The sequence below is a fragment of the Scatophagus argus genome, chromosome 21 (genome assembly GCF_020382885.2).
Source record: "Scatophagus argus isolate fScaArg1 chromosome 21, fScaArg1.pri, whole genome shotgun sequence".
Lineage (NCBI taxonomy): Eukaryota > Metazoa > Chordata > Actinopteri > Scatophagidae > Scatophagus > Scatophagus argus.
Window position 1 is genome coordinate 2,908,799 of NC_058513.1, and position 14,515 is coordinate 2,923,313.

Consider the following 14,515-nt stretch of genomic DNA (forward strand, 5'->3'; position numbering starts at 1 on the left):
CCAAACATGTAGTGTGTATTGAATGTTTCTGCACCTGCATTGCCAATGTTCCATCTCAACGCAGGAAGTTGTGTGCCCCTTTATGCATCAAAGTACAACCCAAAAAAAAAAACTCCTGTTTGGAACATTCAAGTGGTGAACAGGTTCATTGGTAACAGGTAACAGTATCATGATTAGATATGAAAGGAACATCCTCAGTCGTTCACAAGCAGGGACGGGCTAAGGTTCATCTGTGTGGGCAAACAGTCCGACAGTTGAAGAAGAATGTTTCTCAAGGCACAATTGCAATTTAACGTCCTTAAACAATTCAAAGAATCCAGACAAACTCAAAAACCAAACATTAAATGTCCGTGGCCTTCTATCCTTCACACTGCACCATGTTAAAAACTAACATTGCATCATGGATAGTACTACAGGGTCTTGGGAACATTTCAGAAATCCACTGCTGGTGAACACAGATTGTCGCTGCATCTACAAATATAAGTGAAGTCTTGAAAGCCACATATGAACAACATCCAGAAACACCACCAACTTCTCTGGGCCAGAGCTCATCTGAGATGGACTGACACAAAGTGGAAAACTGTGCTGTGGTCTGATGAGTCCACATTTCAGATTGTTTTTGGAAATCATGGATGTCGGGTCCTTCGGGCTGAAAAGGAAAAGAACCATCCAGGCATTTTAGCAGTTATGTACTCTCTCTCTTGCCCTCAGGCACAACTGTCACATTTTGCCTTCAACCAGCTGTTTATTCCAATTTATGTTAGGTTTCTCATGGTCAACTTGCTGCAATAAGCTCCAGAAAGCTGCTAAAATACAGAAAAAAATGATTCAGCTAACTGATGGTTAGCAAATGACACCACAGAGATTTCTTATGATGCGACAAACTGTCAGATAACATGAGTTCAACAAATTACTCCACACCAAACCATTACTAAAGCATTTGATACTGAATTTAGAAGCCCTCTTCAACACATTGCGTACTTTTACTTTTACGTACTTCTTGCCGCACACGTAATGACATACTGAGTGTATGGATCCACTTCTGGCTCCTTAAAGGCTGTTTTTCACAGCTTATAAAAATTTAGTCCACAGTTTCCTACCCTGTTGCTAGTGCATCTCAGAACTCTGCAGCTTTTTCTGTTTTTCTGTTTCAAGCAAAGTCGATGGAGAGCGATGAATTGTTTTCCCCTCTGAGGCGTGTGGGGCTCAACTGTTCACCCGCCTCAAAATTAAGCTATAGAGGTAGACGGAAGTACATATCTGCTGTAGCACAAAATGAATTCTGTCCGCCATTTTGTTGTGCATGTAAGTGTTTCGTATGTTCCACGACTCATGTAGTTCCATTCATTTAGACTTTCATGACTATCAGCTTTCCCTGTCTGATGACTTGGTGATCTCAGTTCACTAGCATTCAAGTTTGACAGTTAGACTTAGTGGAAAACTCTTTCCACCCACAGAGCAGCTCCTCCTCAGAGAAATATTTATACAAGTCAAACCACAATCTGTTATGTTCAAGGGACCCATATGGGAGGCGTTTTATTGTTATTGATTTAGCATTGAACTGTAGAACTCCACGCTGTAAAAAACTTTTAATTATAGCAATTCCATTTTAGCAATATTAAACCACCATTAGGTTTCTGGAAGCCACTCAGAAGCCCCTTGTGGACCCCTAGTGGCCCTAGGTAAACACCTAAACTGCCTCTGCTGTACTCATGATATGCTCTTGTATTATAAATATGAGGTGCAATGTATTTGTTGCCTGAATTCACCTGTTTTTTTTCCCTTTTGCTGCTGAAATAACTTCAGTTTACTTTTCAAGTGATCTAAAGGAGAGGGACCTGATCTGAATCTTGTCCACCTCACCTGGTGGTAGCCATTGTAGTCCATGTTTCCAGGCAGAGGGAAGCCAGGCGCTAGGTACAGCTCTCCCTCCATCATCTCGGGCTTGATATATTCCTCCAGGTAGGTCCGACACAGACGGCGGTCCCAGTCGTCCGTGATGTGACCCCCGTACATGATCTCACCGAACAAGTAGCGCAGGTCATCAAACGGCACCTGGGATTTAGAGACAGATGGGATGCTGCTAGACGGTGGCCTGTGTTGTTTAGCTGGAGTCACATTTGTTCAGATTTCCAATTAAGATTACAAAGGGTGGTCTTTGTAATCCTCTTCACGAGAATAAAAGAAAAACAGAAACACATCTACCTTAGGATTGGCTTCCAGGTAGTTGTAGAGGACATTGATAGAAATGGTGAGGTCTCCAGTGTTAAAGGGGTATGATCTGTTCCAGCCCTGAGGACCAAACTTTCTCCTCTCCGCCACCACAGCATGGAAGTAGCACAGGGCAAACAAAATGCTTTTGAACTCATTCTCCCGTGCACACATCTCCAATGTGTCCTGCAAAACAGAGAGACTGATTTAAAACACACACATACACACACACACACACACACACACTTCCTGAACTGTACAGCTGCATTAACAGAGCCATGTCAGTGTGTTACAGGTAAAAAGTTGTGGCAGGCAGCCCTGTGATCTGTATTATTTTGTCAAGTCCCCCGCGCACTAACAGACAGACAATGAGATGACTAGATGAGATTCCCTTTTAATTGTCACAACTTGTCAGACGCTTTCAGCCTCCAACCGTCTCCTGGGCTCATTATTCCGTATCGGCATATGAAAAAACTGGACATAAATGGCACTGTAATCTCTGGGGGGGAGAGGCAGTTAAATAAGCATGCCAATAAACCCTATGGAAATAGGAAGGCTAAATTCTCTTTATTCCAGCATGTGTCATGGTGAGTGCCATGGTGAAGGCCCCTTCACTTCTCCTGGTGCAGTGCCTGGGGAGCTGGCTCCTACAATGCACACAAGTACAGTGAAGACTGACTACCCCACACACACACACAGAGTACACACACCCCTTCGCAGATTTAGTTAATATTCTGCATGGTACTCCTCTGCTCAGCACAGCTGAAAGAGAGGCATAGCCTCCCTATTCATGGACTGAGAGAAACCACATGCAGATTGCAGAGAGAAAGACACACAAATACACACACATACATATACATGCACTGAAAAACACACCCCAATACCTCTGAAAAGACAGAGGTCCACCAGGGTATGTGTGAGTGTGAATAACTGGGAAATCTGAATGATAAACTGAATCGATCACTTTTGGCAAACAGGGAAGTGCAAATCCTTAACAGCTTATTGTACGACAGCATTATACAAGTGTTATCTTAGTAAAAACCTAAGCCGTTCTGCCACAAGTTAACTTCAGCCCACCCAGACACCATCTTACAAGCCTCTGGGAATGGAAATAGGCTATGGAGCTGTGCGCATTTCCCAGTGAAAAGGTCAAGAGGAAAGAAACTGTCATTTCTCTGGCTTAGTGCTGGCTTTAGCCACGTGGGGTAGGCTATTACAGGGAGTTAGCCTAACATTGATTAGCTTTCACTGAGTACAGATGACTGGAATATTCTCCTCATCCTTACCTCAGTGGACCTCCCTGTGGCTTCTGCGTAAGGCAGAGCTCACAAGCACGTTGCACTTATCAGGCTGATAGACATCGGCAAACTAAGGATCGTGGAAATAGACAGGGAGGAAGCCGACCACTCAGGTAATGGTGCAGGGGAGGATGCATTGGCAGCAAAGCACTGCGGTAATGGTAAGGCTTAGATACAGAAGAGAACTGATAAGGTAGAGAAAAGCTGGGAGAGGCCAGAGCAGCACGCTGATCCATTCTCACAACAGGGGCTGTAGAATGGCCAAGGAGAATGATATTGTCTGGCCACTTTCCGATAACAAACACAAAAAAGTAGCAAATTGATGTTGCAGTGATCTCCGTCCCCACGGAACACCACCGTCTCCCTCCCGAATGTAACCACACAAACTTTTCAGCACGTGCCACATTCACATCTGTCCTCCGTGGGTCAGAGGCAATTACAAGTTGAGTGAAAGGTGACTCTCGCCAGCTGTGAGCTCCTAAATGTCTGTAAATCGATGACTTGATGAGAAATCTGGAGTGAAAATTGGCATGTTTTGTCTCAATTGCCACTCATGGCAAACACAAAAATCTTTTGAGTCCTTCAGAGGGAGGTTGCACATATCAGCATGAAATACCATGACAGTCGGGTGATTTTATTTTGGCCACAAGGGCAGCAGAAGAGGCCAAAAGCGCAACGCTAACATGTTATCACCTTATTAAGGTGCCTATTTACACTTTTACACGCTAACTTGTCTGTCTGTTTTATGCTAAGCTGGCAGTGTACAGTGAGTCTACTTTTTTTTTCCTGTGTAAAAGATGTCTGCCACTGCTGGTTGATGAGGCGTGTGAGTGAACCCAAACAGTAAAGTTGTAGGGGTTAAACCAGTATAAGGTATATCATATAAAGTTAAGCCAGCTATTGCAGAGTAGCTCCCAGCCATTAATGAAGCAATGCACCTTAGCAATTAGTTTATAAGATAGATTACATCATTCTTCCCTTCACCTCTTTTCTGCCTCTGAAACTGGTACATCAAGACTGTACACAAATAAAAGTTTTTAGTTGTTTTCCATCATCGAAGAGTTTCTATTAATATCAGATGACCTCCAGGAATGACTTCACACCCGTGGATGTATTTACCTGGTTGAAGTTGTCCAGGGCCTTGTGCAGGTTTGCGTGCATGCCAGTAGGAGGTTCGTTGGTGATCTTGATGGAGTTCTCGAGGATGCCCTGTGGGATGATGTGGCCCTCAGGTGTGGAGGAGGGCTCAGCACTGACAAACACCCTGAAGTTCTCGTGGCTTCCCTCTGCATGCTGCTCCAGACGTTTCTCTAAAGTACCCAGCCAGCGAGCCACCAAGTGGATGTTCTGTGTGGGGAGAGGAACAGGAAACGAGATCAGCAAGCAGAAGGTTAAGAAGGAGAACTGCGTGTTATTGCTTGGGGACAAGTTGTTAGGCAAAATTAATTCTCCCCTGTGAGGGCAGAGAGCCTTATCTACACCCAGATGATGTTTTTGCTGTTGGATATCTGCTTAAGTCTGGGCTTTAATGGATAACACATAATAGCTTAATAAGGTACTTGATGCCGGAATTGGCCGTATAATTTATGTTTGTAATGACAACAAGCAAAAAGGAGCAATTAAAATGTTGCATATTCTCCTCTCTTCACTGTGACTTTGATGTGGCACCAAATTAAATGGTACATAGCACTTGAAACCCATTTCCAGGTCGCTGACATTAAGCGACCGTTCTCCAGCATAACTTCAGCCTGACTTTTCTGCATATTCATCTGTCAGTGTGGTGCGGGCAGCGGAGCTGACTTGTACTATCACACAAGCATGGATGAGCTCAATTTTCCATCTCAACTGTCCTGACACTTACAGGATATCCTGTGAATGATAAGGAGTCAGCCAAGCCCCCCCCCCCACGTCTCACCATGCAGCACTGCCCATTCCCTAAATCTAATTACAGCACTAATAACTCCAGTCATTAATTCATAAGCCTCTTTACTTTCTCATTTCCCTTTGCTCTCCACATTTAATCTTCCTTATGATGGCTGAAGTTGGGCCTCTTTCCAAATGATGGGACATGACAAGGAGCGGAACGTCAATTTTTTTGGGGGCGAGCTGTTTAAAAACAAAAGAGGAGAAAAAAGTTTTACATTCTGTTCGAGAGAAGTCCGCAAGGAGCTTGATGCTGAGAAGGGGATAAGTTAGTTTGCCTCCCAATGCCTTAGAGAGTAATGAATGGTATACAAATTAAAAGTCTAAATTCAAGCGCTTTTTCCATCAAACCGGAGTACAACCCTTCCTCTTGGCATGTAAATAGTTTGGCAATAAAGAGAGCCAACAGGAGAAGTGAGGGACTGCCTCACAACTTGTCCCTGTAATGAAACCATTCATCCTCTGGCTGCAGGGGGAGAAGAGGGGGGAGGAGCGGAGGGAGAGAAAGACGGACTGGCAGGCCGACAGACAAACAAACAAGACAGAGGAGCAGCCACTATTTTATGGCTTTATAATTAACTTTCAGGTGCAACATTTTTTTTTGTTCCCTCAACGTCTTCTTGATAAGGGCCTTGCAGCCCCTGTGATGACTGCGCTGATACTACATCAAAGAGTCACCTATTTACATAATAATAATATAAAAGTTGAATCTAAAACCCATTAGAAGACACCACTGGCGAGGTCTTTGATGCATTGCTATCAAACACAACCTGAGGGAAAGCACAATGACACATCGAACCGCCTGTCACGCACACACGCGCGTGCCAGCTCGTGCAAATACAAACACAAAGCAGGATGCACGCACGCAATCGTTTCTCCTTCACACACGCAAAAAACACATTCGTCAAGGAGTAGCGGCGTGGACAGCCGCACAGCTGGGCTCCAGCACTGAGGAGGCGGCCCCGCAGCGCACACGCAGTCAGACTCCAGACTGACGCAGGAACACAGTTAACAGAACCGAGGGACAAACAGGACTGCCGACACACTGCAGGCACTTGACAGCATGACAGACTGCTGCGGCTAAATTTAAAAATGGTGTGGGTAAATTTCACAAATATGCAGGATACAGTTTCAGCGTTGAGGAGGTCAGAGTGGGAATACATGAAATATAAATTAGATTTGATTGTGGTCACAACGGAAAAAAAAAAAAAAGCTTACTAGGGTTCATCTGTCATTATGTTTGACAAAAAATAGCTAAAAAAACACAGAGCAGGCCATCAATGCAGGAGACTGATATGAAAAATACTAAATAAATAAATAGATAACCAAGGTGTCCAGGAAAAGTTTTCTGCCTCAATTGTGACAGGCGTCTGAAGCTCTTCTATAGCATGAATGAAATTAAAACTTTTGGTGGTGAAGCACCAGGACAACAAATGAGCAACAGATGTCACAACAGAGTAAAATATTTTGGCGCCGTTTATTTGTTTTGCAGCGCTGCATCTCACCAGGTGGGTTGCAACGTGAAGCGTGAAGTCGACAGTCGGAGGACTCGAAGCGCCACCGCACCTCGATCGGCTCTGACCTGCTTACTGTACTGCCTGAACGAAAGCTGGCTGCCTTCGTCGCTAACACGGCAAACGCGCGATGAGCATGACGCGATGGTAGTCAGGAACAGCGTTATGTTACTGTTATACTGAAAAGCCTTTTGCTTGCGTTTGTAGTGCGTCTCGTTTTTGTTGGTAACATTACGTGATGGTTTATAGTTTTAACCATTAGTGAGCTGGGTGTTACATTTCTTGGCCTCAGCTGTATTTTACATCTGTATTTGGGAGTTCCCTGAGTTGAACATCATTAAAAGGGCTGACTAAAATCACTGATTCAATTTTCATGAAACCCAATGGAAGGGTGCAGTATGGGACGTGGAAGAAGCCGTTAAATGTTGGAGCAGATCCTAATCACAAGGCAAATGCATGAATTATTTGAGTAGGATGAGTAGGATCCGGTTGCAGGTTCTTAAGGCACAAGAGACACTAGAGAGACGTGTCTCTGAGTTAATATAACTCTGCTATCACGTTATCCTGACAAAATTTAGATATCAGTAAAAGACTGACCTATAAAAGTGGAATTAATAGTGAGGAAAAAAATTGAGAATCTATTGAAAAGAGTATAAAATTCAAGATTGTTCACCTCACATTAATCATATAACAGGGCCACAATATTGATATTCTCAGCGTATCTCAAGTATCTCAATTTATTCCTTGCCATGCTTGTAGGTTACAAAGGGTCATTTTTAGATACATTAATAGTTAATACTAATCTTGTCCAACCCTCAGAGTAAATTGATTGGAAAAAGGGGAATTTTTGAATCATTTAAGTTTCAAACAACTACCAAAGCTATCTCTTCTTCTTCCTTACAAAGTAAAGAGAGACAAGAGAGGACATGGAGGGAGTCTTTTTATCAAACTGTCTCCCCTGCTTTCTCTCATTTCTGCACCTCTTTCTGCTGCCGACTGCAAATGGGGTGGCTTTAGCAGTAAATGTGCAAAGAGGATGGCGAGTTTGGGCCACTCGATTCCCACTGCCTGGCTGATGTGGGATATTCAACTCCAATCTGCCCGATTGATTGCCTCTCCATCTCCCCCACTCCTCCCCTCCCAATGGGGTGCTTTCAAAGTTTCTGCATCTCTGTCTCCCTGGCCCATCTGAGCAGGAGCTACTGTTCTGCAGTATAATTACCCGTCAGCGAAGGGGAACCTGCCATTGACCCGGCCCTCCGCTGATGGAGCCGGGCCTGGCGGCAGGGAGGGTAAAGGTGCAGTGTGAAACGAGACGGGAGTTTGGATAGGTAGGTGGATAGCTGAGATGAGAAGGTGAGGAGGGGAGGGAGAGATAGCACATTTGTCGGAAAGGTGGGAGGACGCGAGGACTGATAAGAGAGTCGATGTGGTGTGAGAAAATGATAAGACCAAAGTATGAATGTTATGCGGTGCAATGAAAGGGTGGGAGGAGGAACAGAAGCGAGAGGATAGAACATAATATCAGGAGAAGAAACTGAGGGTAGAAACAGGAGAGAGACTAGAATATGATACCTCCCCTCTGTTTTCCTCGGTGCCACAGGGGTGGCTCTCAACGGGTAGACAAACAGACAGCCGATGATAAAGCGAGTGGGAGGTTTGTTGCCAGGGGGACAAGGCCTTTTTAAGCCTATCGATTGAGATTCTTATGCAAAGGTAATTAAACAACTGCTTGTCTTTGCTATCCTGGGTTTGGAACAAAGAGTGATGGCGTCCCAATCTTTTCCTTTTTTTTTTTTAAGAAAAAAAAAAAAAACTTTTACCAGCTGTGTGAATTAAAAGCAAAGGGTGTCCCGCAGTGCCCGGTCTGCGGCTCATATCTGTCGATACTTCCCATTAGAATTCCACCAAGGTTTCCACTTAAAATGCAAACGCCAGCCTTGCCCTCCAGATAAGAGGAGAACAGACACCGCGGCTGAAGATATTGTACTGTATAATGCAGCAGCTCTTTCAGTTTGGAAATTTCCACAGAAAATTAAATTTTCCATGCAGACAAACCTGGGAGGAAAGCAAACATCCCTTTGCGTGTGTGATGAAAAACAATGTGATAGTACACCTCATTCACAACATGCACAGATAAAGGAAATGTCACCTAAAACAGCTCCTGAATTAAAAAAAATCCCTGAAAAAAAAAAAGAATATATATATAAACATGAACACTTTGCAAAATATTTTTAATATATGTTTTGTGTGAAGAGGACGAGGTTACTGTAATACACGGAGAAAAAGAATGTTGTAACAATCATATTGAAGTGTCGGTTTATCTCTTTCATATACATGTTCAAATACACTGAACTATAATTGGATCTACTCAATATAACTGTCTCAGTGTTCTCATGAAAACAAATTAGGTGGTGTGTGGGCTCTGTGTGAAAGGTAATGTCATGCGGTGAGTGTAAAACACACAGCAGTGTTTATTTTACATTACATTTGATACCACAGTCAGATGTTTCTGACTGTGCCTGTACTGTATGTGTATGCTTGTACTGTACCTGCAATATGACCCAGTGGCCGTTCTTAGCTGCCAAATCGAGGGCTTGTTCAGCTACAACCTCCTGACCCTGACCCAGGGAAACATTGTGGAAGTTCTTGTTGTCGAATGTGTAACCCAGCTTCTTCCCTGAAAGACATAAGTAACATTTCAAACATAAATACCCACATGACACGACTGAACTCTTCAAACTTGCGTGTTTGAGGTAGCGGTCTCGCTACATGATCCAGTATCTCCTGAGTTTCAGCTCACAGACTGTTGTCCTGACATTTTCCTTTAGAATTCACTGATATAATGAATGTCTTTATAATCATTGTTCCATCAATGGGCGGCACGATGGTGCAGTGGTTAGCGCTGTCGCTGGGTACTCCGGCTTCCTCCCACAATACCAAAAACATGCACATTAGGTTAATTGGCTACTCCACATTGTCCCTACGCGTGAGTGTGAGAGTGTGTGGTTGTCTGTCTTTGTGTGTTGGCCCTGCGATTGACTGGCGACCAGTCCAGGGTGAACCCCGCATCTCGCCCGTAGTCAGTTGGGATAGGCTCCAGCTCCCCTGCGACCCTGACAGAGAAGCGGTATAGAAAATGGATGGATGGATGGATGTTCCATCAATGACGGCAAGCCATCCTGGCCCAGATGCAGCAAAACAGTACCAAACAAGGATACTACCAACCCATCCACCCAACGGACGGTATGAGGTTCTGATGCTGGAATGCAGTGTTTTGGTTTTTTTTGTTTCCTTCAAACATGATGCCTCTCATTTAAACCAAACAACTCTATTTTGGTCTCATCCATCCACAACACATTTTCCCAAGTGTCCTCTGGCTTGTCCACATGATGTTCAGCAAAACGCATACAGGCAGAAATGTTATTTTCGGAGAGAAGTGGCTTTCTCCTTGTCATTCCGCCCTGCACACCATGCTTGCTCAATATTCTCCTAATGGTGGGTTCATGAATATCAGCATTAGCCAATGTGAGACAGGCCTTAAGTTGATTGACAGTTACCCTGGGTTCCTTTGTGATCTCTCAGACTATTACAAGTGTGGCTTTTGGAGTGATCTTTGTTGGTAAACCAATACTGGTGGTCTTGAATCTCCTCCATTTGTGCACAATTTGTCTGACTGAGAATTTGTGGAGTCCAAACTCTTCAGAGATGGTATTGTAACTCTCATTACATTGATTGGACACATCTCTGAACAGATGGACTCAAATTTGGCCTTCAAATTAACTGCTAATCCTAGAAGGTCACATACTTTTGCAACTCACAGATATGTAATATTGGATCATTTTCCTGAATAAATAAGTAGCATAATACAGTATAACATTTGGTATAATATTTCTGTCTCATTTGTTCGACTGGGTTCTCTTTGTCTACTTTCAGGACTTGTGTGATCCGCTGATGTTTTGAGTAATTTTTATGCAGAAATATATTAAATTCTACTTTTCTTTTTTTTTTTACTTAAACTTTTAAACTGATCAAAATAACACTACCTATCTTCCCATCGAACTCCCACTAAATAAACAAAAGTAAGCAGTTCCCATTCACAGTATACATTTAGGGTCTTAATCAGTTCAAATGATAAAACTTTTGTGGTCTGTTTCATAAAAAGTCCAACCTGAAACCATGCAGATAGTGAGGTTTTGTCTCAGGGATATTAGTCCCCTGCAGAGCATACAAAATCACATCACCTATCTAATGAAAATCTAATTGAAGCCTAATACCAATAAGAAACCCAATAGTCACAGCTATAATGAAAAGGCACCTCTTTGTGATTCAGTGTAATGTGGCTGCTGCTCCTCATCAACACCATGCTTTCTCTACAGCGGCAGCGACTGGTTACTTTTAGCTTTGATGTGATTGAGTACGCTCAGAGTGAGGGTGTTGATAATCAATAATCACACTCCTTACAGGCAGTTCCAGTTGGAGTGCTGCCTCTTATCACATTAGGAGATGATGGTGGATTTCACATAGGGCCAAAGGTCTGTCTATGGCAGCTTTACGGCTGATTTAACCACCTGCTGCTGCCTGGGATCCAAGTCTCAAAATAAATAAATAAAGCATCTAAAATACTCACAAATACTACAGCAGCTGTATGTGAGTGTCATGTTGAAATGAATGTGATCTGGATTAGTTTCCACAACAGGAACTTTCAAGCAGACAAAGAAATCCGCAAAAGTCAGATCAGACATAAACTATAAATGATGATGAATCAATTCAATGATCAGTGAATCAACTCTCCTGAAATTGTCTTCAGACATTCACAATAGAAAGACTGAGACAATCTCTTAGGTCAAGTAAACTGTTATAATCCCTGTAATCTGAATATTTCATAGCGCTGACTTCAAATACCACACAGACTGAATTATTTGGCAGCAGATTCAAAAGTGTCAGGCTGTGATGGTGCCACGTTCCAGGTCAGTACAAAAGCTTCGACTTTTGGCACATTTGTGGTCAAAAATCAAAACAGCGCATCCCGCTGTCACCCACATTATTCATACAGGAACGTAAAGTAAGTCTAAAACCAATGACATTTACTTTCTGTTGCCCCTAATACACCAGTGGAGTCATTTCATATATTCATGACCTTTACTATAATCCCTTCAATCTACCCAGAGCCTGTTGTGCATTGGCAGTGATGTCTGATATCAGCAGAGAAAGATAGCAGATGTGTTGGTATGACTGCTGTTCTGACTGGTAATCCTATGCAGTAGGAGTCACAGAGGAAATCACGAATGCAGGTATGCCTACACTAGACTTCAATAGGCTATCCCATGAAAATCCTGTATGTTGCCCTGACAAAGAAATGAAAGATACACTTGCAATATGAATGCTCTGATAAAAGTCCAGAACAAAGTCGGAGGTTGAGTTTTACAGTTTTACTAAAGATGAAACAAGCAAGAGCATTACCGTGCTTCTCCACATCCTTCAAAGGGTCAACTCCAGGAGAGAGGATGAAGAACATGGGCGTTGCTGGGCCCGACTCTTCAAAGGAGACGGCGAAGTCCAGTGATCTGCCAATCACGTACTTGCTCCCCAGCTTCTCCTCCACAAAGTCTCTGTGGGGAGAATATGACTCAGTTCTCTTCAGCAATTTTTTATTATCTCTCACCGACAAGCTGAATAACTTGAAGAGCTGCTTATAGAACAAAATATTAAATTGACATAAATAAATTGGCTCTGTTCACCCTCCATGGATTAATTTTTTCAGCCTTTAAAACATAATGATTTTCTTAATGTTGTTCCGACAGTCAGTAAGAGTGAACAGTTTCACTCCAAAACAAACTGACACAAGAGTCCGACCGATATATTAGCACTGATATTATCAGCTGATACTGGCTTTTTACCGATATATCAATATATATTGGCATATACGTTGTCTAATATTTTGCTGGTATGACTTTTTTTGTTCATTTTAAAGTTTAGAATGAAAGAAACACTTTTTACACATGCTAATTTATAAATGGTGCCATACATATGTTTATATACATATAGTAGGGCTCCTTATTGGCAAGAATCTTCCTCAATGAACCACTGTCTCAAACCTTTGCATGTAAACTCTTAATTAAAATTTAATACAGTGTTTAGATAAATGATCACAAAATATAATATTGCAATGCTCAAGAGTATAGATATGTTCTTGCACTTGTAATATGTATAAAGAATATCAGCCTTTGTATCAGTATCGGCTCCAACAGTCCAAACTGGGCTTTAACAGGCATGTATGTATTTCTTATACGTTCGCAACTAATGCACTGGATGTGACTGTTTGGTCAACATGTTGCATAAACCAGCTCTTTTCTAGGATAACCCACCCATAAGTCCAATAATTACCCAGCTTTTCCCTTGGTCTGTCCTACCTCCCAGGATCTCCCAGGGGAAGATATCTGGCTCTTAACTTCTAAATGCTCCACTATGTTCATCAGGAAGTCAGAATATATAATATATATATATATAGTAGTTTGTCTCTTTTTGTAGAGACAGCATGTTAATACAAGGTGGAAAAGACATCCAAGTTTGATAGGATGACATTCCCAGACACAGGTTGAGGGCTTTTTCTACAGACCTGTTTCATAATGAGGCTCATTGATTGGACCTGCAGAGCTGTGTAAATGCTTCTCAGCACCAGACAAACATAGCAGCAGTGAGCACAGCTGCCCTGTCAACTCAAACTATAAGCCAGAGGTTAAGATGTTTAACCTTTAGCCTTTCACCAAACAGCACAGGTCAGTGAGATCCTTCACAGATCACAGAGCAAAGGGCAAGCGATGACTGCACTTCTCACCTGACAGCGTACGTCATGCGGTCAGGCCTCAGGGCCCTCATCATGCACAGTCTCTGGAGTGAGCTTTTGTTCTTCCATTCCTGTGGGAATTTCTCTTTTTCTGGACACTCGGACTCCACAAACTTCTTCCAGCGTTTGGCTGATCCCTCAATGTCTCGGTCCAGGTTCCTAAACTCATCCATGGAGCACAGGGACTAGTGGTGGGTGGGGGAAAAAAACAAAAAAAACCAAAAACAATTCATACAGAAAAATTGAAAACTGCTGCTACTCTGTGATCGGTGATGCACACCAAGTTTCTGACCACTTCAGAAACATTTCACAATACACAGCAAAAGGACTAACTTTGTCTGCAAAAGTTGGTGGAAGAGACAAAAAAAAAAGAAAAAGAAAGGAGTGCTTATCTCTCACGTCTACATAAATAATACTTATTCAAACAGAAATGCTGAGCAGACACGATCCCTTTCATAAACAGGACGGGGGGGGGCTGAATATGCATCTGCTGCAGAAGCAGTAAGGGCCTGATGTGATGCCCCAGCCGACAGACACCTTATCTGTCACGCACTGCAGGCTCGAGCAGGTGTACGCCCTGACGCACACACACACACATACAGTGTATATGCTGTCTCCTGTACTGTTTACACTATGAGTGGGGTGCTGAAACTTTCCCACAGCGGACACAAAGTGCACAAGGACCCTACAGTCTCTCCTCGACAGGCTTGAGGTGGTAAAAG

At 42.9% G+C, this 14,515-nt stretch overlaps 1 protein-coding gene across 4 annotated transcripts in view; it reads right to left on the reverse strand.

Moving 5' to 3' along the window:
* dnah9 (dynein, axonemal, heavy chain 9) overlaps nt 1-14,515 on the reverse strand; it is a 120,214-nt gene that overhangs the window by 12,601 nt on the left and 93,098 nt on the right. For all 4 annotated transcript variants that reach the window (XM_046376223.1, XM_046376225.1, XM_046376227.1 and 1 more), the window contains 6 exons: nt 13,785-13,978; nt 12,410-12,558; nt 9,499-9,626; nt 4,629-4,856; nt 2,206-2,397; nt 1,864-2,055 (listed from right to left, as the gene is read on the reverse strand). In XM_046376223.1, the coding sequence (XP_046232179.1) occupies nt 1,864-2,055; nt 2,206-2,397; nt 4,629-4,856; nt 9,499-9,626; nt 12,410-12,558; nt 13,785-13,978 (1,083 nt within the window). The remainder of the gene's footprint in view (nt 1-1,863; nt 2,056-2,205; nt 2,398-4,628; nt 4,857-9,498; nt 9,627-12,409; nt 12,559-13,784; nt 13,979-14,515) is intronic.